This window comes from Pristiophorus japonicus, chromosome 5 (assembly GCF_044704955.1).
Source record: "Pristiophorus japonicus isolate sPriJap1 chromosome 5, sPriJap1.hap1, whole genome shotgun sequence".
In the NCBI taxonomy this organism is placed as follows: domain Eukaryota; kingdom Metazoa; phylum Chordata; class Chondrichthyes; family Pristiophoridae; genus Pristiophorus; species Pristiophorus japonicus.
In genome coordinates this window covers 24,968,679-24,990,635 of record NC_091981.1, presented here as the reverse complement: position 1 = coordinate 24,990,635, position 21,957 = coordinate 24,968,679, and the positions used below count along the sequence as shown (strand labels likewise).

The 21,957-nt window shown below is 46.5% G+C and overlaps 1 protein-coding gene and 1 long non-coding RNA gene across 5 annotated transcripts in view; one reads left to right on the top strand and one right to left on the bottom strand.

Annotated features, from left to right (window-relative positions):
* The first annotated feature begins 2,475 nt into the window (after nucleotides 1–2,475).
* On the top strand, nucleotides 2,476–20,499 carry LOC139264262 (uncharacterized). Its single transcript, XR_011593302.1, has 3 exons — nucleotides 2,476–2,883; nucleotides 16,448–16,652; nucleotides 19,614–20,499. It is a non-coding gene; the product is annotated as an uncharacterized lncRNA (long non-coding RNA).
* LOC139264261 (interferon-induced protein with tetratricopeptide repeats 5-like) overlaps nucleotides 18,112–21,957 on the bottom strand; it is a 20,876-nt gene continuing 17,030 nt past the window's right edge. For all 4 annotated transcript variants that reach the window (XM_070880436.1, XM_070880437.1, XM_070880438.1 and 1 more), the window contains one exon: nucleotides 18,112–20,283. In XM_070880436.1, coding sequence (XP_070736537.1) covers nucleotides 18,831–20,283 — 1,453 coding nt within the window. In that variant the 3' untranslated portion in view covers nucleotides 18,112–18,830. The remainder of the gene's footprint in view (nucleotides 20,284–21,957) is intronic.

Here is a 21,957-nt window from a genome sequence, read left to right as displayed (position 1 = left end):
TATATAACTGTATCCTAACATGCTATACATGACTGTAATAAGATAAGACCTGTAACCACCAGCATACCTTACCACCAGGGGTGCACTTGCAAGAGACAGCTATATAAGGACAGGTCTCAGGCAAGTGCAGCATTCCAGAACTGTGAAATAAACCTTGGCTTCACTAAATGACTCGTGTGAATCTGTACTGAGGGGACAGGACTTTACAACAAGCAAGGCACAGAGAGAAGCTGTAGGCTTATCTAAGATGCAGTCAAGCCTGTGATAGTGAAGGAAGGTGGAGGTGAGCTGTTGGATTGAAGTAGGGAATTGGGAGGGCTGAGATCGGGAAAGATCAGCATGGATTTGGGAGGTGGTGGCACAATCAAGGATTTTGGAGAGCAAAGGAGTTTGGAGATGGGTCTATGGTTTGCAAGGACAGAGGAGTTGGGGATGATTTTTTTCGAGGAGAGGTGTGATGACAGCAGATTTGAAGGGGTGGGGGACAGTACCTAAGGAGATTTAACGATATCAGCTAATATGGGGACCAGGAAGAAAGTTGTGTGGTCATCAACTTGGTGAAAATAGGGCTCGAGTGAGTAGGATTTGGGTCTCAAGGACAAGGTGAGCTTGGTGGGGGCATGAAGAGACATTGGAGTTAATAGAGAGAAAGTTGCATATTCAGGGTTAGGTCAGTGGGAACCCATAGGTGAAGTTTGTCCTGGTGAGCTAGGTGAAGGGACGGAAGCGGCAGACGCGGCTGAATGGATCGTCTCAATTTTCATGACCGAGAAGTCCATGATGTCCTCGCACTTGGTACTGGAGATGAGGGTGGAAGAGGCAGGGAGAGGGATTTAAGAAGACTATTTGTCATGGAAAATAGAAGCCAGGGGTTATCATTGCAATCCAGGATGATCCTGGAAAAGTGAGCATTTTTGGCAGAGAAGAGAAGGGTGCGATAATGTTTTATGCATTGCAGTCAGATCTGACAATGAATAGCAAAACCATTTGTCCTCCATAAAAGTTCAAGTCTGCGTCCCTTAGACTTAATGGAGCAATGGTTAGGACCATACCAGGAAGAATAACCAGGGTGAAAGACAGTAATGCAGTAATGGTTTAAATGGGGACAAGAACATCAAAGGTGGAGGTGAGGGTGTGATTGAGCAGATAAGTAGTGTGGTGTATGTAGCACACAAATCACTGACTCCACACGGTCTGGTGTTGATCTAACTGCTGTGACCTTTGTCCTTTATTGTTCAGCTCCAGAGTGCCTCTCAGGTGTGGTGGTCAGCCTTTTATATTGCCTGTTGCAGGTACTTCCAGGTTTCCCACCACAGCGTCCTCTGTGGTGTACCATTGTGCTTACATTACATTTAAGGTACCAGGACAATACACACATCAATACATAACATCACACTTCCCCCCCACCAGGACGCAGGATGACGATACACACATCAATACATAACATCACATTTGTCCAACGGAAGGCAGGTAGGCATAGACAGTGCGTTAGTATGGTACATGTTATCTGGTACATAAACTAGTTATTGACTGGTAACGGATCCCTGATTTCCTTGTTAGCTCTTATCATTAATTGTGCTTCATATTCATTATTTTACACAAATACAGTGGCCATTCAGCATTAAAATATTAATTCTTATTATAAATCCGCCATCTCACATTAACATAACTCATTTTAGACTCGCTCTGCCTTACAGAAGTCCTTTGTGGGGACCACCACATGGTAAGGCCCCTTTAAGACTCCCGGGTGCATTTCCTTTTTAAGGCGCCATCTTTGATGCAGGAGGATTCCACGAGGCTTCGCCTTGGGCGCTGACATCTTTGATGCTCTGCTGCTCTGGACACGAGGCCACCGCCATCTTGCTTTCCGTCGCTCCAGAATTCCTCCACCGCCGCAGCCTCCACCATCCCTCCGCTGCCACCTGTCTTGCCGCCTCTCCTGCGGCTGTCGTGGTCGCTTCTCCGGCGGCCACCGTAGCCGCCTCCCCTGCGGCTGTCGTGGCCTCTTCAGCGGCCGCACTTGCGGCTGTCGTGGCCTCTTCAGCGGCCGCACTTGCCGCCTCCCCCCGTGACCTCCGTAGCGGCCTCCCCTGCGGCCGCCGTGGCCGCCGACCTCCAGCTGCTGCCGCCGTCCGACTCTCCCTCTGCATTGGCCCCTCCGATCCGCCATCCTGGATCCCTCGCACCCCACCCGCAGCGCCCTGCCAGCTCACCCCCCCACCCCCCACTAGGCCCCTCTCTGCAGCGCTGCTTGCCTGTGGGGGCTGAGGCTGCAGGATCTCTGTGGCTTGAGGTCCGGGGCTGGGACTTGCCTGTGGGGGCTGAGGCTGCAGGATCTCTGTGTGAGGTCCGGGGCTGGGACTTGCCTGTGGATCGATTGAGGCTGCAGCTCCAGCTCGGTTGGCACTGCTCTCTGGGGACCCGGGGCATGGCAGCACCCCGGGGAGCAGCAGCCTGTGGAGTGGTGAAGTCTTCCCAGCTCCCACGGACCGTTCCCATCCACCTCCGGCCGAGGAGTGTCGGCCCATCGCCTGCAACGACCCACAAAGGTAAACCGTGCGTCTCGTCCCCGTGGGATACCTGCACCATCGCTCTGCCAAGAACAGGTATTAGTTCCCTGGTGTAGGTACGCAGCTTCACCGTGACCGGGACCAGCTTGGGTCGTGCAGCTGGGTTAATCCACAGTTTATCAAAAGTTCTCCGACTCATCAACGATGGACCCGAGCCCGTGTCCACTTCCATACTCACAGGGACTCCGTTGATTTTTACTTCCCTTATCACTGGGGGCGAATCGTCGGTACACGTGTACAGTCCCAACACCTCATCATCTTCTGCCTGCTCTTCGCTGGATGGTGGATCATCCCCCATCTCCTCAGCTACATGGTGAGTCCGATTTCTTTTACACATACGCTGAAGGTGGCCTTTCGTGTGACAGGTATTGCACGTGTACTCCGCAAACCTGCACCGGTGAGCCCCATGGCTTCCTCCACAATGCCAGCATGGTGCTGCTTGATTTACCCCCCTCGGCGGACACTGAGTTCCAGGACCCTATGGTCCGTGCTCTCTACCCCGGGCAGAGCCACGTTCTGCAGTTTTGTCCGTGGTGGGCACTATCCTGTGAACAGTGCCTGCCGGGTTCGAGACTGTGTGGATTATTTGCCTGGTGCTGCAAGTTGAGGTCATATGTGCCCGGCTGATGGTGATGGCCTTTGTCAGAGTGACTGTGGGTTCCGTGGCTAACAGCTTGTGAAGGAGGCCCTCGTGGCCAATCCCCATAGCGAAAATGTCCCGCAAAGCCTCGTCAAGTTGTGCGCCAAAATCACACGGCGCCGCGAGTCTCCTGAGGTCTGCAGCATATTTGGTGACATCCTGGCCCTCAGGTCTGCAGTGATGGTAAAATTTGTATCTGGCTGTGAGGATGCTCTCCTTCGGTTTCAACTGGTCTCGTATGACTTGTCCCTGGCGCTCCCGGGTGCCAGCAAATCCCTGACGAGACAGTAAACCTCATCTCCACAACTGGAGAGCAATATCGCCTTACGCTTATCTCTCATTGCGTCCGTGTCCTCCGTCAGGTCGTTTGCTGTGAAGTAGTACTCGAGCCTTTCCGTAAAGGCCTCCCAATCATTGCCCACGGTAAAATCCTTTAGCGAGCCCAGAGTAGCCATGGTTGCGTGGAGTTCGTTCGCTTCCTTGTTCGCCAATGTGGTGTATGTAGCACACAAATCACTGACTCCACACGGTCTGGTGTAAATCTAACTGCTGTGACCTTCGTCCTTTATTGTTCAGCTCCAGAGTGCCGCTCAGGTGTGGTGGTCAGCCTTTTATATTGCCTGTTGCAGGTACTTTCAGGTTTCCCACCACAGTGCCCTCTGTGGTATACCATTGTGCTTACATTACATTTAAGATACCAGGACGATACACACATCAATACATAACAAGTAGCTGTAGAAATGTTGTGATGAATGGAGGGACAGCTGAGAATTTGAGGGGAGTTTGGAGGGGAAAGGGGGAAGTGGGTGGTGTGCAATACAAGGATGTGATCAGAGATGGCCTGATCTGTGATTGAAACGGTGGGAGCAGCGAGAACAGCTGAGGTGCCGCAAGATCGAGGGGGTGGCCGTGAGTATGGGTAAGGGAGTTTATATGGAGGGAGAGATTAAGGGAGGATAGGAGTGGAGTGAACTCAGAGCTGGGCGAGAATGCTGAGTTGAGATGTACTTGAAATCACTGTAGATGAGAAATCACTCAATGCAGTGGTTAAGGGAGGAGGGCAGTGAAGATATCGCGGTGGGAAAGTTGGCTTGGTATTTGGCTGGACGTGGAGAACAAGGATTTTAAATGGGATACGAAAGAGGTCGAACAGGGTGAGATGTTCAAAGGAGGAGAAGGTGCCAGAGGAGTACGGAGACGAACCACGGTGTGATTTGGTGATAAATGCCACACCGCGTCAGCAATTGTTTGGGTGAGGCCAGTGATAAAAGGTATAGCCAGGCAGGGAAGATTCATTTAGGGGGAAGGCGCCTTCAATCATCAGCCTGGTTTCCGTCAAGGCCATGATGTCGTAGCAATCATCCACAGGGTTAGCATTGGGCGGGGTGAGTGGGACGGGATGGAAATTGGAAAGGTTAGTGCCCAGCTCTCGCACTGAGCAGTAAGGCTGGCGAAAGAATAGGATGAGATAGTTTGAGTTGCTGCACATAAGGAGAGGATATTGAGTGTCTTGTTGGGCTCTTCAGAGAATGCCAAGCAAGGCACAGAGGGAAGCTATAGTCTTATCTAAGATCAAGCTTTTGATGGTGGCATGAGTGTAGGAAGGTGGAGGTGAGCTGTCGGATTGGAGTAGGGAATTGGGAGGGCCGAGTACCCGAGAGGGGAGAAATGATAGGAGACACGTCGACAGCAAGTAATTAGGAAGGCAAATGGAATGTTGGCGTTTATTGCAAGGCGGATGGAGAATAAAAGTAGGGAGATCTTGCTACAACTGTACAGGGCATTGGTGGGACCACACCTGGAGTGCTGCATACAGTTTTAAAGAGGGATGTACTTGCATTGGAGGCAGTTCAGAGAAGATTTACTAGGTTGATTCCTGAGATGAAGGGGTTGTCTTATAAAGAAAGGTTGAGCAGGTTGGGTCCATACTCATTGGTGTTTATAAAAATGAGAGCTGATTATATTAAAATGTGTAAGATTATAAGGGGGCTTAACATGGTAGATGCAGAGAGGATGTTTCCCCTCATGGGGGAATCTAGAACTAGGAGGCAAAGTTTCAGAATAAGGGCTCGCCATTTAAAACAGAGATGAGGAGGAATTTTTTCTCAGAGGGTCGTGAATCTGTGGAACTTTGTATCCCAGAGAGCTGTGGAGGCTGGGTCACTGAATATATTTAAGATAGAGAGAGACAGATTTTTGAATGATAAGGGAGTCAAGGATTATGGGCAGCGGACAGGGAAGTGGAGTTGAGGCCAAGATCAGATCAGCCATGATCTTATTGAATGGCAGAGCAGGCTCTAGAGGCCAAATTGTCTACTCCTGCTCCTATTTCTTGAGTTCTTATGTTATGCTCTTATAACAAAAGAAAGGGGTGGGTCTAGAAACATAGAAAATAGGTGCAGGAGTTGGCCATTCGGCCCTTCGAGCCTGCACCACCATTCAATATGATCATGGCTGATCATGCAACTTTAGTACCCCATTCCTGCTTTCTCTCCATACTCCTTGATCTCATTAGCTGTAAGGGCCACATCTAATTCCCTTTTGAATATAGGAGGTATAAATAGCAAAGAAAAAATTGTGGTAGTAAAAAGGGCAAGTAGATGTGATGGGTTCAGATCCGGAGCGGCAGACAAAATGCTCACGCGAATGGACACAGGGGAACTCAAGTACCATAGGCCTGGTTACATAGCAAATACCCCACTCCATTTTAACTGCCTGCCTGCTGGTTTCCGCCAAGTATGGGGAGTTAAAATCGGGACCACAAAGTCAGTTACAAAGGGGTAACAGAGCTGGCAACTGAATTGCTGCAAATGCTGTTTTATTTCTGGAAAAGCAATCCATGTTCAATAATCTAAATGCAAATTTAAATACAGAAGGAATTACAATGATCTAAATCTCATAATAGTGTTTGTATAAAAAAATCGACAAATTCCTTCATCAACTTTACCTCCAGTGGAGAGTTGACCGAGCACAGTACGCGGTGTGTTGTCATTTCCTGATTATTGGTTTCTTGAATGTGAAAGTAGAAACTGAACCTGGTAAACAAAATTAACTGTTACTGTTTTATAATCTGCCTTCTCACCATATGAGAATTTTAAAATTGAGGCGTTGCCAGGCTGGGAGCCAATGTATGTCAGTGAGCAAAGGGGTGATGTGTGAATGTGACTTGGTGTGAGTTAGGATACGGGCAGCAGTTTTGGATGAATTCAAGTTTATGGAGGGTGGCAGATGGGCAGCCGGCCAGCAGAGCGCTGGAATAGTCAAGGCCAGAGCTAACAAAGGCATGGATGAGAGTTTCAGCAGCAGCTGAGCTGAGGCAGGAGTGCAGTTGTGTGACGTTACCGAGGTGGACAATGTGAACAATTAGAAACTGTGAAGGGGTTGAGGGAGGTGGTAGTGAGGTAGAGCTGGCTGTTGTCAGCATAGATATGGAACCTGAATATGTGTTGTGGGATGATGTCGCCGAGGGACAACATGACGAAGAGAAAAGAAGGGGGCCAGGGATAGATCCATGGGGGTCTCCAGAGGTAATGCTGCGGGAAGAGAATCCATTGCAGGTGATTGTCTGACTATGACTGGATAGATAAGAATGGAACCAGGCGAGTGCAGTCCCTCCCAGCTGGAGGAGGGAGGAGAGGCGTTGCAAGTGGTGTTGTGGTCAACCGTGTCAAAGGCTGCAGATAGGTCGAGAACTATGAAGAGGGATAGTTTACCACAGTCACAGTCACACAGGATGTCATTTGTGACTTTGATAAGGGCTGTTTCAGTACTGTAGCAGCGGAGGAAAACTGATATCAGGGTTTCAAAAATGGAACTGCGGGAAAGATCGGCATGGATTTGGGAGGCAATGGCACATTCAAGGACTTTGGAGTGAAAAGGAGTTTGGAGATTGGTCTGTGATTTTCAGGGAAAGAGGTGTAAGGGATGATTGTTTTGAGGAGAGAGGTGATGACAGCAGATGTGAAAGGGAGGGGGACAGTACCTGAGAAGATTTAACAATATCAGCTAATATGGGGGCCAGGAAAGGAAGTTGGGTGGTTGTCAATTTGGTGAAAATAGAGTTCGAGTGAGCAGGAGGTGGATCCATTGAACAAGGTGAGCATGGAGCAGGCATGAGGCGTGATTGGAGAGAAACTAGAGAAAGCTGCAAGTTCAAGGCTTTGGCAAAAGGAAACCAGAGGTGAAGTTTGTCCTGGTGGGCTAGATCAAAGGACGTAAGTAGCAGACGCAGCTGAACAGATGGTCTCAATGTTCGTGACCAAGTAGTCCATGACTTCCTCGCAGTTGTTATTGGAGATGAGGGTGGAAGAGACAGGGAGAGGGATTGAAGGAGATTGTCAAGGAGAATAGAAGCCAGGGTTTATCATTGGGTTCCAGGATGATTTTGGAAAATTGAACATTTTTTGACCAAGGAGAGAGTGTCTGATAATGCTTGATATGTTCCAGTCAGATCTGGCGATGAATAGTGAAACGATTTGTCTGCCATAAAATGTCAAAAGTCTGTGTCCCTTGGACTTAAAGGACCAGCGATGAATGCTATATCAGGGAGAATAACAAGGGAGAAATAGAGAATTGTTTATATTGGGGACAAGAGCATCAAATATAAAGCTAAGGGTGTGATTTAGCAGATCAGTAGCTGTACAACTGTCGTGGTGAATGGAGGACCAAAGGCTAGACAACTGAGAATTTGAAATTGCAAGTGACTTGGGGAGAGTTTTTTTCCAGGGGTGGACACAGAAGTATGTGGAGTCGGGAGGGGAAAGGTGGAAGTGCGTGATGAGCAATACATGGAAGTGATCAGAGATGGCCTTATCTGCGACTGACATGGTGGGAGCAGTGAGGCCAAGTGAGCTGGCAAGGTTGGGACAGGGGCTGTGAATATGGGTAGGGGAGTTTATATGGAGGGAGAGATTAAGGGAGGATAGGAGGGCAGTGAACTCATGGGTGAGGGAGAAAGCTGAGTTGAGACTATAGTGGAGTATTTGAAATAAGCACTCAACTCCAGGTGTGGGATCGAAGATTCAAGCAGTCTTTATTCGCACCGGTGGGGAGGTGACCTGCTATAGGTCTAGCCAGGTCACCGTCCAACGATATGTAGTTTCAGACAACCTTTTATACACTTAATCATAAATATTCAGCCTCGTGCACAATCCTTTGGCACAGTTTGATTAGCCTAAAGCCCGCGTGCACAGTGCCTGATTGGTTACTTGCCTTCCACGTCACATAATCACTCGCCTATGTTTTATGCCTAGCTCGCGTAACATAAGGTATACCTCCATTACCGAAGAAGTATAAGACTGATGTGACCACAATATGCTACTATGACCTTTGCTCAGGCCAGATAGTATCCTGTTAACATTTTACTTCTGCCCCATTGTTCTGTTGTCTTGCCCTCCTCGGCCCCTGTGGTTCAGTCTCCAAGTCACACAGCTTACATCCGTTGGTCATTGCAAAGTCAACATGTTATTCCTAATGTTATCTCAACTGCCCATTAAGCTACCTAACAAGTTGACCATTGCAAAAGCCTATTAGTTTATTTAAGTCCCGAGACCCATTCTTAACCCTTTCATTATAACAGAGCGCAAAAGCCCCACTTCAGTTCCCCTTTTTGGTACTTGGCTACCCAGCCGAAGATTACCAACTATTTTGTCCTGCATCCCCTGCTCCATTCTGTAGTGATCAGCCATGTGGTTTGTCATCCCCAGCCAGTTCAGTAAGCTGCTGCAGACAGAATGCACGTCCCCTTTCAGAAATATAGACTGCCTTTAAGTAGCTTTATGTGGTACTAGCTTCGCACGAGCTTGGGTCCCCTGCTGAGCATTCAGCCACTCAGCAGCTCATTCGGCACTGGGCTGAATGCCATAATCATGGAAATGAGCAGGCAGTATGAAGTTCTTTTCTGCCTGCATTCCCCTCAACTGGCGTGGGTTGATCGCATATCGCGATTTCTGTACCTGTTATCGGGGGCTAACAAATTTCTAGACCTTTATATTTTGTTTTTCCGCAAATTAATAACATTTCTCGCAGTGATCTCCCGATTGGTAGAATTAGAAATGGTGACTATAGAATTAACAATGAAATGGCAGTCAACTCACACATCCACCACTGAGTGAGCAACAAGGGTCTGGATTTACTTCTGCTATACCATCCAAAATCGGGTTGGGAGGAAAATAGGGTAGGGAAGGCGAACTTCAGAACCTCACTCCTCAGAGCGCCACCAGAAAGGTCCCCCCCCCATCCCTTCATTTGATATGTAGGTGAGCTGAGGTGCTTTTTCCATTACATGCCTTTGATCTGCACGTACAGCCTACTCTGGTGTTGCCGCCAGTTGAACAAGACATGTGGATAACCTCCTAGGACCCCGCCGAAGGGACCCCGCACCGGCCTGTTTCTATCCTGTGCCGAAAGGACCCCTGCATCGGTCCGCTTCTATCCCAGGCCGGAGGGACCCCTGCACCGGTCCGCTTCTATCCCAGGCCGGAGCGACCCCTGCACCGGCCTGTGGCTCCTGCTCGGGGCTTGCAGCCTTCACGGGACATCCTCCAAGACTTTTTAAAACCTGCCGAAGGGACTCTGGAGTCGGCGTCGAACCGATCGAAGAGAGTCCGGTACCTGCGCTGAACCGGCCGAAGTGACCAAGCTGTCGTAATTTCTTCGAGGGGCCAGAATTCCTACTACTGACTGACATCTTAAATTTTTAATCAACTTTTAATCAATTTTTAAACTTTTAATCAACTTTTAAACTTATAAACAATTTGGGAAAACTTTTATAATCTACTACTGAGTTACATTTTAGACTTTTTAATCAACTTTTAATCAACTCTTAATCTATTTTTTAAACTTTTAATCAACCGGAGTAACTTTTTAAACAATTTGGAAATACTTTAAAACTTTTCAACTTTTAATCAACTTGGAAACCTTTGGAGAAACTTTTAAATAACTTTGGAAAACTTGGAAGAAACTTTTTAAAACATCCCTCGGAACCCCAGCGGACAGCTGACCTTCCTAAGGCCTGCCCCCCCAAACAAGCCTCGGGTCACCTACCATCAATGACGCTACTCAGCGCCAAGCTTGCGGCCAACACCTCACCGTAGGCAATTAGGCTCATACAGCAGTTCCTGGTCTCCAGTTGTCTTGGATCCCCTTGCCACTGGACCAAGACCTTGCTCAGCTAAGCCTGTATGGTTGCCGGTGTGCAGCTGCCACACCACATTAAAACAACTCACGCACAGGCATCTTCCACTTCGTTAATATGAAGTTCGGGACCTGGAATGTCAGGATCCTCATGGACAACTCCAACAGCAACAGGCTGGAATGCCGCACCGCCATTAGTTGCCCGGGAACTTAGAAGTTTTAACTTCGACATCGCCGCCCTAAGCGAGACCCGCGGGCAGGGGAAGGCCAGCTCAAGGAACATGGTGGAGGTTACACATTTTTCTGGAAAGGAAAACCAGAGGAAGAACGCCGCCTTCATGGAGTCAGCTTCGCCATCAAAAATGAGCTGGTTGACCGCCTCAAAGACTCCCCCTGCGAGGTTAACGAACGCCTCATGACTCTTAGTCTTACCCTATCCCGGAACCAATGTGCCACAGTGCATACGCCCAAACACGGATGAGGTTAAAGAGGGTTTTTATTCCAAGCTCAAGACATCCATGTCCCGCGTCCCCATGGGCGACAAATTGATTCTCCTAGGTGACTTTAATGCCAGAGTCAGCAGACGCAGCCTTCTGGGGAGGTGCGATTGGCAGAGAGGGGTTAGGGAAAGCCAGCTCCAGCGGTACCCTACTCCTGAAAAAATGTCTGCAACATGAACTCCTCATCACCAACAGCCTGTTCTGCTAGAGGGATAAATACAAGGCATCGTGGCAACACCCTTGCTCCAAACCCGGGAACCTGCTCGACTATGTCATCGTCTGAGCCAGGGATCACCATGACAGCAGATGACGACTGCTGGACGGACCACCGTCTGATCCAATCCATCATCGACATTAACATAGCCCCAAAGCAGAAGGGCAGCAGAAGCAGTGCCGCAAAAATGTTAATGCCGGGGCACTTAAAGACCCAGCTAAAAGTGCCCTATACAGCCAGCGCCTCACAAGTAATCTGGCGTGCCTTGAAGACCCTGAGATGCTGAATGCCCACAGCGCTTGGCTTACCCTCCAGGCCTCTATAACCAGTGCCTGTGAAGAGATAATTGGTCACTTAACCAGAGAACACCAGAACTGGTTTGATGAAAATGATCAGGAGATCCAAGGACTAATAGATCGCAAGCGCAGAGCATTTCTGAGCCTCAAGCAACAACCCAACTCGGGGGCAGCAAAGCAGTGTTATAGAGGGCTCAAGGCAGAGGTCCAACAAAAAACCCCAGAGCTAAAGAACAGGTGGTGGATGGAGAAAACACAAGAGATACAACAACTGGCCGACAGCCACGATATGCAAGAACTTCAACAATTGTACATCCCTGTTTGGCGTAAAAATAAAATGGGGAAGGTGGCTCAACCGTGGCCAACAAGGGAAGTAGCAGAACGCCCTTATGGACAGTGGGCAACAGTGCCCAACAGTGGGCACCTCTCCCTCTCTTCTGTCCACAGTCACTAAGTTTATACAAACGCCAGCTGATTCACAAGCGGTAAGTAAAATTGTGCTGCTAATCTTTGGAGTGTTTCTGTCCCAGTTAATGGCGGATCTTCCTCTTTCTGGTGTTGCTGTGCGATGCCACCATTCCCTGGCTATCAGCGGTGGCTCCTTGAAGTGTAACGGAGATCCCGCTGGGAGCCTGCCCTGCAGGTCTAATGAGCTCTAACCTGGGAAAATGGGTCCGTTCACGTGGGTCAGAGTGTTCAGTAGAAGTCCCGCTTGACCCACCTCTGACATGAACCCTTCCTGGAGGAAAACCCAGCTCAGGAAGACATAATGATACAACAAAGATATTATGAAAAAAACTGCTGGGATGATTGAAGTAGTGTTGCCAACTCTGTTTGGGTGTATTCCTGGAGATTTTGTCACATGAACTCTCACCTCCAATAGCCCCACCCCCGAGCTCCCGCAATTGATCACCAGATACGCACATCATCGCGTCGCCCCGCCTTCCCGCACCAATTGGAAAGCAAACAGACTCTTCAGTACCTGATTGGATGATTCTTAACTGTTAGTCAAACAGCCTTTTTCCCCACCTCCAATACTTATATTACAAATAAACAAAAGGATTCAAAGAAAATTTTAAGAACACTCAATTTATTTCATGTCCCCGTGAATGTTCTCCTCAGTTGCTCACAGGAGTGTGTTGGAGATTAATCATCAATATATGGAGACTCCAAGACAATTCTGGAGGGTTAGAATATGAAGATACGAACATACGAACAATGACGGACTGGTCCATCAAGCCAACATATACATTCCACCTCACCCAAAACCATGTGATCTCCTGGGAGAGGCAAAAAAACATTAAAAACCCAGGCCAATTTGGGAAACAAAATCTGGGAATTTCCTCTCTGACTCATCTAGGCAATCAAAACTAGTCCAGGAGATCACTCTGGCCATTAAATTCCCTGCAGTATCTATCTTCTGTAAGAGTTCAACTCCGCCTCAGCCAGAAACAAATCCAGCTTTCACTTGAAGGAATTCAGTGAGTCTGCATGCATCACGTGAAACGGCAGCTTGTTCCAGAGATCTACTATTCTCTGGGAAAAGAACCATCTCCTGACATCTAACCTAGATCTAGCCTTATACAACTTAAATTTGTGCCCCCTGGTCCTGCCTAACCTATTTAATGGAAATAAACTGTCCACTGGAACACTCTCTATTCCCTTCATTATCTTATTAACCTCAATCATACCCCCTCTAAATCTATGCTGCTCCAAGATATAGAGTCCCAACTCTTTTAGCCTATCTTAATAACTAAGACGCATTAGACTTGGAATTAGTCCAATGGCCCTCTTCTGCACCTTTCCAGTGCCTTATCAATATCACCCACCAATTGAGGACCAAAACTGGACACAGTATTCCAAGCGCAACCTGATGAAGGTCTTGTACAAGGACAAAACAGTACGCCTCGTCTTACACTCAATCGTCATATGAATACACCCCAACATCCTATTTGCTCCAGTTATCACTGCACGGCATTGCTCGTGTACCTTTAAGGATGTATGCACGAGAATGCCCAAATCTCTTTCATCTCCACCATCTTTAATATCTTTCCCTGGAGAGTGTATGAATGTTGAGCATTTGCCCTGCCCACATGCATAACACTGCACTTATCTAAGTTAGGCAACATTTTCCAGTCTTGAGCCCAATCTTCCAACACATTAAGATCTGCCTGAATCAGACGAGCCTCTTCTACAGTTCTAGCAGTCACACAGATCTTGGTATCATCTGCAAGTATGTAAATTGTGTCGCCAACCGCTGAATCCAGATCATTCATAAAAATAGTAAAAAGCAACGGTCCCAACACCGATCCTTGCGGGACACCATTGGTGACCGGCCTTCAAACAAATCCAAATCTATCTATAACTATTATTTGCCTGCGTCCTGCCAGTCAGTTCTGAATTCAACTCAATATATTTCCACTAATACCAGAGGCTCCGAATTTATAGAGAAGCCTCTTATGCGGTACCTTGTCAAAAGCTTTTTGGAAATCTAAGTAGACAATGTTTACTGGGCTTCCCTCCTCCACCAACTTCGTAACTTTTTCAAAAATTACAATTAGATTTGTGAGACATGACCTCTTTTTTATGAAGCCATGTTGGGTGTTCCTAATATGTCCCTCTCTATCCAAGTATTGATATATTGCATCACTTATGATTCTTTCACGCATCTTGCCTATACTAATGTTAAACTACCTGGACCACACTTCCTCCCACCCTGCATCCTGTAAGGACTCCATTTCATTCTCCCAGTTTCTCCGTCTCCATCGCATCTGCTCTGACGACGCCATCTTTCACACTAGTGCCTCTGACATGTCTTCCTTTTTCCTCAACAGAGGATTTTCCCCCCCACCGTGGTTAACATGGCCCTCGACCGTGTCTGTTCCATTTCGCACACCTCTGATCTCACCCATTCCCCTCCCTCTCAGAACCATGACAGGGTTCCCTTGTCCTCATCTTTCACCTCACCAGCCTTCATGTTCAACAGATCATCCTCTGGCATTTCTGCCACCTCCAGCGTGATCCCACCACCAATCACATCTTCCCCTCCACTCCCGTCTCAGCATTCCGAAGTGACCGCTCCGCCCGCGGCACTCTGGTCCATTCTGCAGTCAACCGCAGCACCCCCTCCCCTTCCCACGGTACCTTTCCGTGCAAGCAGAGGAGATGCAACGCCTGACCTTTTACCTCTTCCCTTCCCACTATCCAGGGTCCCAAATACTCCTTCCAGATGAAACAGCGATTTACTTATACTTCTTTCAATGTAGTATACTGTATTTGCTGCTCACAATGTGGTCTGCTCTACATTGGGGAGACCAAGCGTCGATTGGGTGAACACTTTGCGGAACACCTCCGTTCAGTCCGCAAGGGTGACCCTGAGCTTCTAAGCGCCTGTCACTTTAATTCCCCACTCCATTCCCACTCTGACCTCTCCGTGCTCGGTCTCCTACAATGTTCCAGTGAAGCTCAATGCAAGTTTGAGGAACAGCACCTCATCTTTCATAGAGTGCATAAGGGTTCCTTGACCAGTATGTAATGGAACCAGCCAATGGGCAGGCTCTCTTGGATCTGGTCCTGTGTAATGAGACAGGATTAATAAACAATCTCCTAGTAAAGGAACCACTTGGAATGAGTGATCATAGCATGGTTGAATTTCAAATTCTGATGGAGAGTGAGAAAGTTGGATCTCAAACCAGCGTACTAAGCTTAAATATAGGAGACGATGAAGTTATGAGGGCAGAGTTGGCTAAAGTGGACTGGGAAAATAGATTAAAGTGTAGGACGGTTGATCAACAATGGATTACATTTAAGGAGATATTTCACAACTATTAAGAAAAATATATTCCAGTGAGGAGAAAAGGGTGTAAAAGAAAAGATAGCCATCCATGACTAACTAATTAAATAAAGGACGGTATCCAATTAAAAACAAGGGCATGCATTTGTGTTCTGTGTTGCTGGAAATGTTGACCATTTTATTGATGTCAATGTTATAAATGTGTTGTGGGATGAGGTGGGGGTGGAGTGTAGTTTTGACAGTTATACTTAAGATTTCACACAAATGGTCAGATTAAATGTTTTTTATTCAACATAACCTTGTTGCGCATTGTCTCAGATAGCTGCACTGTTACACACTGGTGATTCCTTAACATGAAAGGGTATAATTAAATTTAACTTGAATCAACTTAAACTTTAACTGGCACCTAGGTGATGTCCACCATTGATGTCTGAGCTGCATACACAGTAGTGTGTCAGCTTTGTAAATAATTGCAACATTCTGTCAGGCAAAGCACTCATTTATAAGCTGCTGACGTAAGAATCTTGCAGCTATTTTAGCCACCATAGGCCCTTTCCTGCGCTCTGGAGGGGGGCGTGAGCACAGTTGCATCGTCAGCCTGATTGTCTGGCCCGAGGTCAGCGTCCACCTCCTCTCCTGAGGTGGACCGTCAGTCCCTTTTGGCAATTCTTGTCCCCTCCTGATAGCCAAGTTGTGCAGCATGGAGCACACGATCATGAATTGAGCTGCCTGCTCAGGGTGGTATTGTAGCTCACCTCCTGAGTGGTCCAGGCATCTAAAGCGCTGCTTGAGCACACCAATGGTTTTCTCGACAATATTGCATGTGGCTCTGTGGCTCTAATTGTACCGCTTCTCGGCTTCTGTGTGGGTGTCATGCAGGGGGATCAACAGCCAGGTGGCGAGGCCATATCCTTTGTCACCAAGCATGCAGCATTGACCTTGTGGCTGACTGGTAAACATGTCAGATACAGCGCTCTCATTCAGGATGTGAGCATCATGGATGCTGCCTGGAAATTTGGCATTCACTGCCATAATTATCTGGTTGTGGTCGACAACGAATTGCACCTTCAGGGAGTGAAATCCTTTTTGGTTCTGAAAAACCTCTATATCCTGAAAAGGTGCCCGCATGGCGATGTGTGTACAGTCTATTGCTCCCTACACCTTGGGGAATTTAGTAATTAGGTAGAATCCTAGAGCCCTCTCAGTCTGAGCCTCCGTGGTCATAGGGAAGCTGATAATGTCCATCCTGCATGCCTACAGCATTTCAGTGACCTAATGCAGCAATGTGTGGCTTGCTAAGATACAGCGCAAATGTCGACAGCGGAGGCCTGAAAGGAACCCGACGCGTAGAACGACAGTACCACGGTCACCTTGACCTTGAAGGACAGTGCGGTCCTGATGGTGCTGGAAGGCTGCAGATCTCCCCTGATGAGCAGACATATTTCACTGATAACCTCTTTGTGGAAGCGCAGTCTCCGAAGGCAGGTGTTCTCGGATAAGTTGAGGTAAGACCTCTTCTCCCTGTAAGTGTGGTGAGTGTATGATCTTGTCTTCCTCATCAGTCTGGCACGTCTTACATTGGGCATATAATGCTATCGAATATACCTTCTGCCATTTCTAGCCTGCAGCATCTGCGGTGTCATCAAGACAAGCTGAGAAATGGCTGACCCCATTCCAGTAACTATCAGTATAATACCGATTGTTCACAAGCAATAAGACACCTAAAGTAGATTCCAATCATCCACAGTATGATAAGATGTTTGTTTAGATGTTCATATAAATTAAAAGAACTCCAGAGTACATCCAAACTCCCCAGAAGTTGAAGCAGCCTTTTAAATGGAGCGACCTGTGATTTACAAAATGGGGTCCTTACCGCTGTGATTACTTCATGTCAGTTCAATTTTTTCACAGCAATTTTTTCAGCGAGCGAGATTTTGGCCAATATGTGTGCAAGGTGCTGAAAGTCACGCTCGCCAATATTGTGGGCATTATACCTCATTTCAGCATTAAAATGGACGTTAAGTGGGTGGTATGCATGCAAAAATAACGGAAAGTCTAGCCCTCAATCTTTAATTATATTCAAGATAGATGTAGCTAAATTTTTGGGAACAAAGCAAATTAAGGGATATGGGGATAGTGCGGGAAGGTGGAGTTGAGGTAGTAGATCAGCCATGATTTTGTTGAATGGCGGAGCAGGCTCGAAGGGCCAAATGGTCTACTCCTGCTCCTATTTCTTTTGTTCTTATGTCTTCAGGGCTCTCCAATTTAGTCCCTCAGCTGTCTGTGTAACATCTCCAATGTCTTAAAAAATTAGTTTCCAACATTGCACAGAGCTGAAACAATACCTTCACAGAAGGGCTGAACCCTTCAGGGGCTGCTTTACCAATAAGTCTAAATATGATGTGAGGCGTCTGCAGCCTCTCCCAATGTTAGGTTCTCCCATTGTCCCATTCCTCTGGACCTTCCCAACCATTCCTTCCTAACCTTTCTCTAATAGCACTATGGCTACAGCTAGCAGTGCAAGGGCCATGTTTCACTCCACAATCAACAGCTGTGTTAAAGGCTGGTCTGAATGTTCCTTACAGAGCTGGTACAGTTCACCATCACAAAGTATGGACTATGAGTGACACTTACTGTCAGCATTAGCACAGATCAATAACACAAATATCATTTTAGTTACAGTTTCTTTTTATTGGTTATTTTAACACAGTCTCTGATATTACAGCAAATTAATAATTCTGGTTGGAAAATCTATATCTGCAACTATTAAGCTTTATTAATTTTAGCCATTTAAATCTATTATTATATCCTTTAGCCATAAGTCACCCGATGGAAATTAACTGCTTCCATTGAAGGGGCTAGAAATCAGGGAGCTGCGGGCGGCTCGTTACAGGGAGAGAGAGAAAATAATCCTTCTTCACGCGTGATACCGGCCATCCTGTGTAAAGCAGAGAAATCGGTGGGGACTGTACTCACAAATATCGATGCATTTACAAACAAAAGGCCGCTTCGACTGAAAGTATTAACAGTGTATATTAAATAATATAAGTTGGATGAGTATCCTGCCAAACTTGTTCATAGATGAGAGAGCATCACAGCATCTTTCAAACACTGGGATAGAGCCTCTGCTAATTTGCCCTCGTTTTATCAGTACAATCCAGGTGAAATCTGCCGAACCAGCACAAAAGATCACGGGAACTCGAGCAAGATTTACATCAAGCGTAAATCAAGTATTCCGTGATCTTTAACGCTGGTTTAAAAATCTACAAAACTGGCCCCGTCCACAGATCGAAATAACGAGGATGGCGAGTTTCTGCCAATTGCGCCCGTTTGAGGAGGGTTTTCAAATTGAGCTCATTTTCTTAGGGCCCTGGGCACTAGTAGGCATGATTTAGAAGTTTTACAAATTATTATATTTAATTTACTTACAAACTGACTAGTGTACAACAACAAAACTAATAAATGGTTCAGTATATCTATCTTTAAGTCATTTTCAGTCATTTAAAATCAGGTTTCCCGCAGGTGAAAGGCTGGTTCATTAAAGATTTTATGTCTGTGAGTATGCAAATGCATTCTAGCGGAAACTTGAACTGTAACCTATGTAGCGTAATTTACAACTAAGTTCCCAATTGCGCCAAAGCAGAAACTCCACCCAATGTGTTTAGTTTTAGCTGGGTTAGTCATCATTGACTGATAGAAAGGCGTAATTTACAAAGAGCACTTAGATATTCTTCATTGCCACAATCAAACTCCAAGGCCTTTTCAAAGCATTCAATAGCTTTGCACTTCTTCCCATCCTGCTGGTGCAGTAACCCAAGAACACCAAAGGCCTTGCTGTTTCTGGGATTCCTGTCAATTTGTTTTGTTACAATCTTTCTCAAGTTTTCATGACACAATTGCCAAGCTTTTGTGTCACGTTGAAATTTAAGTCCTTCCAGAAAATAGTTGATGGCATTTGATTCCGATCTTTTCTGGTGCAGTTCAAATAACCCAATCTGCAAATATACGGACTGCTTATCAGGATGATTATCTTCTAATTGCAGGAAATCGCTGTAGATCTTCTCTGCTTTGAGATATTCCCCATTTAATGAACAGATTTTTGCAAAATCTAATCGTGCAAAAATAAATGATGGCTTCTGCTCAAATGCCTTTTCAAAATGGTACTTGCATTGATTGATCAATTCAGCTTTCTGTTGAAAAGCAGGATTGCTAGGGTCTTTGCTGCCTGGATGATTGATCAACTGATATACTTTGTTTCTGTAACACAGACCTACTTGGTGGTGTAAGAAGGAAGAGTGTGGGATAATTTCTAATGCTTTCTTCAACAGCTCTATAGCTTTTTCCACATCTCCTTCTTTTCTCAGAAATCTTGCTGCATAACGAGTTACATATGGAAGATCAGGGGACTTCTGCAATGCTTGTTCAACTAATTGCAGTGCTTTCTCCTTTTGTTTGGACTCTTGCAGTTTTAGAGCCAACAGCACCATGGCGACAGAGTCATCTGGATCAAGTTCCAGCACACGTCGCAACTGCTTCACTGATTGACTGGGTTCACCATTCTCTGAGATACCAGGACCTCCTTCCAGACGAAACAGAACAGTCGCATAGCCAGCATTCCATTCAGTATCATCAGGATCTTCCTCCAGAGCTTTCTCAAAACATTCCTTTGCCTCTTCATAGTATTGAGCAGCAGAACTCAACAGTGACCAACCCTTCTCCCCGTATACTTCAGGTATCAGCGCTGTATACCGAGAGCCATCAGTCAATTGTTTACAGATCCTCTCCAGCTTGTCGAGGTAGGACTGGGCCTCTGTCAGTTGGCCCATGTGATAATATACCCAGGCATAGTTTCCATAGGTGATGATGCTTCTTCTTTTAAATTCATGTTCATGATTTTCCCTCAGAATTTTTTCAGCTTCCTTTAAGTTTTGAATTGCCTCTTCACAGTTGCCTTGCAGACAGTTTACAAAAGCGAGGTGGTTGTAAGACATGGCCTGATATTTCACACCAGCCTGTATTAAATTGTGTAATCTATACTTCATGTCCTCCAAGTCAATACTGTCTTTCTGTGGGGCCCACGTGAATTGACATTGAAGCTCGCCGAGTTTCGCTTTCAAACAATCGTTCAGTGTGTTGCTGTAAGAGAACAAAATAATCAAAGCCCATCTTATAGAAACATAGAAATTAGGTGCAGGAGTAGGCCATTCGGCCCTTCGAGCCTGCACTGCCATTCAATGAGTTCATGGCTAAACATGCAACTTCAGTACCCCATCCCTGCTTTCTTGCCATACCCCTTGATCCCCCTAGTAGTAAGGACTACATCTAACTCCTTTTTGAATATATTTAGTGAATTGGCCTCAACAACTTTCTATGGTAGAGAATTCCACAGGTTCACCACTCTCTGGGTGAAGAAGTTTCTCCTCATCTCGGTCCTAAATGGCTTACCGCTTATCCTTAGACTGTGTCCCTGTTCTGGACTTCCCCAACATTGGGAACATTCTTCCTGCATCTAACCTGTCGAAATCCGTCAGAATTTTAAACGTTTCTATGAGATCCCCTCTCATTTTTCTGAACTCCAGTGAATACAAGCCCAGTTGATGCAGTCTTTCTTGATATGTCAGTCCCGCCTTCCCGGGAATCAGTCTGGTGAACCTTCGCTGCACTCCCTCAATAGCAAGAATGTCCTTCCTCAAGTTAGGAGACCAAAACTGTACACAACACTCCAGGTCTGGCCTCACCAAGGCCCTGTACAACTGTAGTAACACCTCTCTGCCCCTGTACTCAAATCCCCTCGCTATGAAGGCCAACATGCCATTTGCTTTCTTAACCGCCTGATGTACCTGCATGCCAACCTTCAATGACTGATGTACCATGACACCCAGGTCTCATTGCACCTCCCCTTTTCCTAATCTGTCACCATTCAGATAATAGTCTGTCTCTCTGTTTTTACCACCAAAGTGGACAACCTCACATTTATCCACATTATACTTCATCTGCCATGCATTTGCCCACTCACCTAACCTATCCAAGTCACTCTGCAGCCTCATAGCATTCGCCTCGCGCTCACACTGCCATCCAACTTAGTGTCATCCACAAATTTGGAGATACTACATTTAATCCCCTCGTCTAAATCATTAATGTACAATGTAAACAGCTGGGGCACCAGCACAGAACCTTGCGGTACCCCATTAGTCACTGCCTGCCATTCTGAAAAGTACCCATTTACTCCTACTCTTTGCTTCCTGTCTGACAACCAGTTCTCAATCCACGTCCACACTACCCCCAATCCCATGTGCTTTAACTTTGCACATTAATCTCTTGTGTGGGACCTTGTCGAAAGCCTTCTGGAAGTCCAAATACACCACATCAAGTGGTTCTCCTTTGTCCACTCTACTGGAAACAACCTCAAAAAATTCCAGAAAATTTGTCAAGCATGATTTCCCTTTCACAAATCCATGCTGACTTGGACCTATCATGTCACCTCTTTCCAAATGCGCTGCTATGACATCCTTAATAATTGATTCCATCATTTTACCCACTACTGAGGTCAGGCTGACCAGTCTATAATTCCCTGTTTTCTCTCTCCCTCCTTTTTTAAAAAGTGGGGTTACATTGGCTACCCTCCACTCCATAGGAACTGATCCAGAATCTGTGGAATGTTGGAAAATGACTGTCAATGCATCCGCTATGTGTATCTAACTTACATTTATAGCTCATATATAATCAATGTAGCAATGCTGGTAAAGTCACAATAGCAGAACAGATGTGCAGGTCAGTGCACGTGGGCACAGAACACCTCCCTGCAGCCTG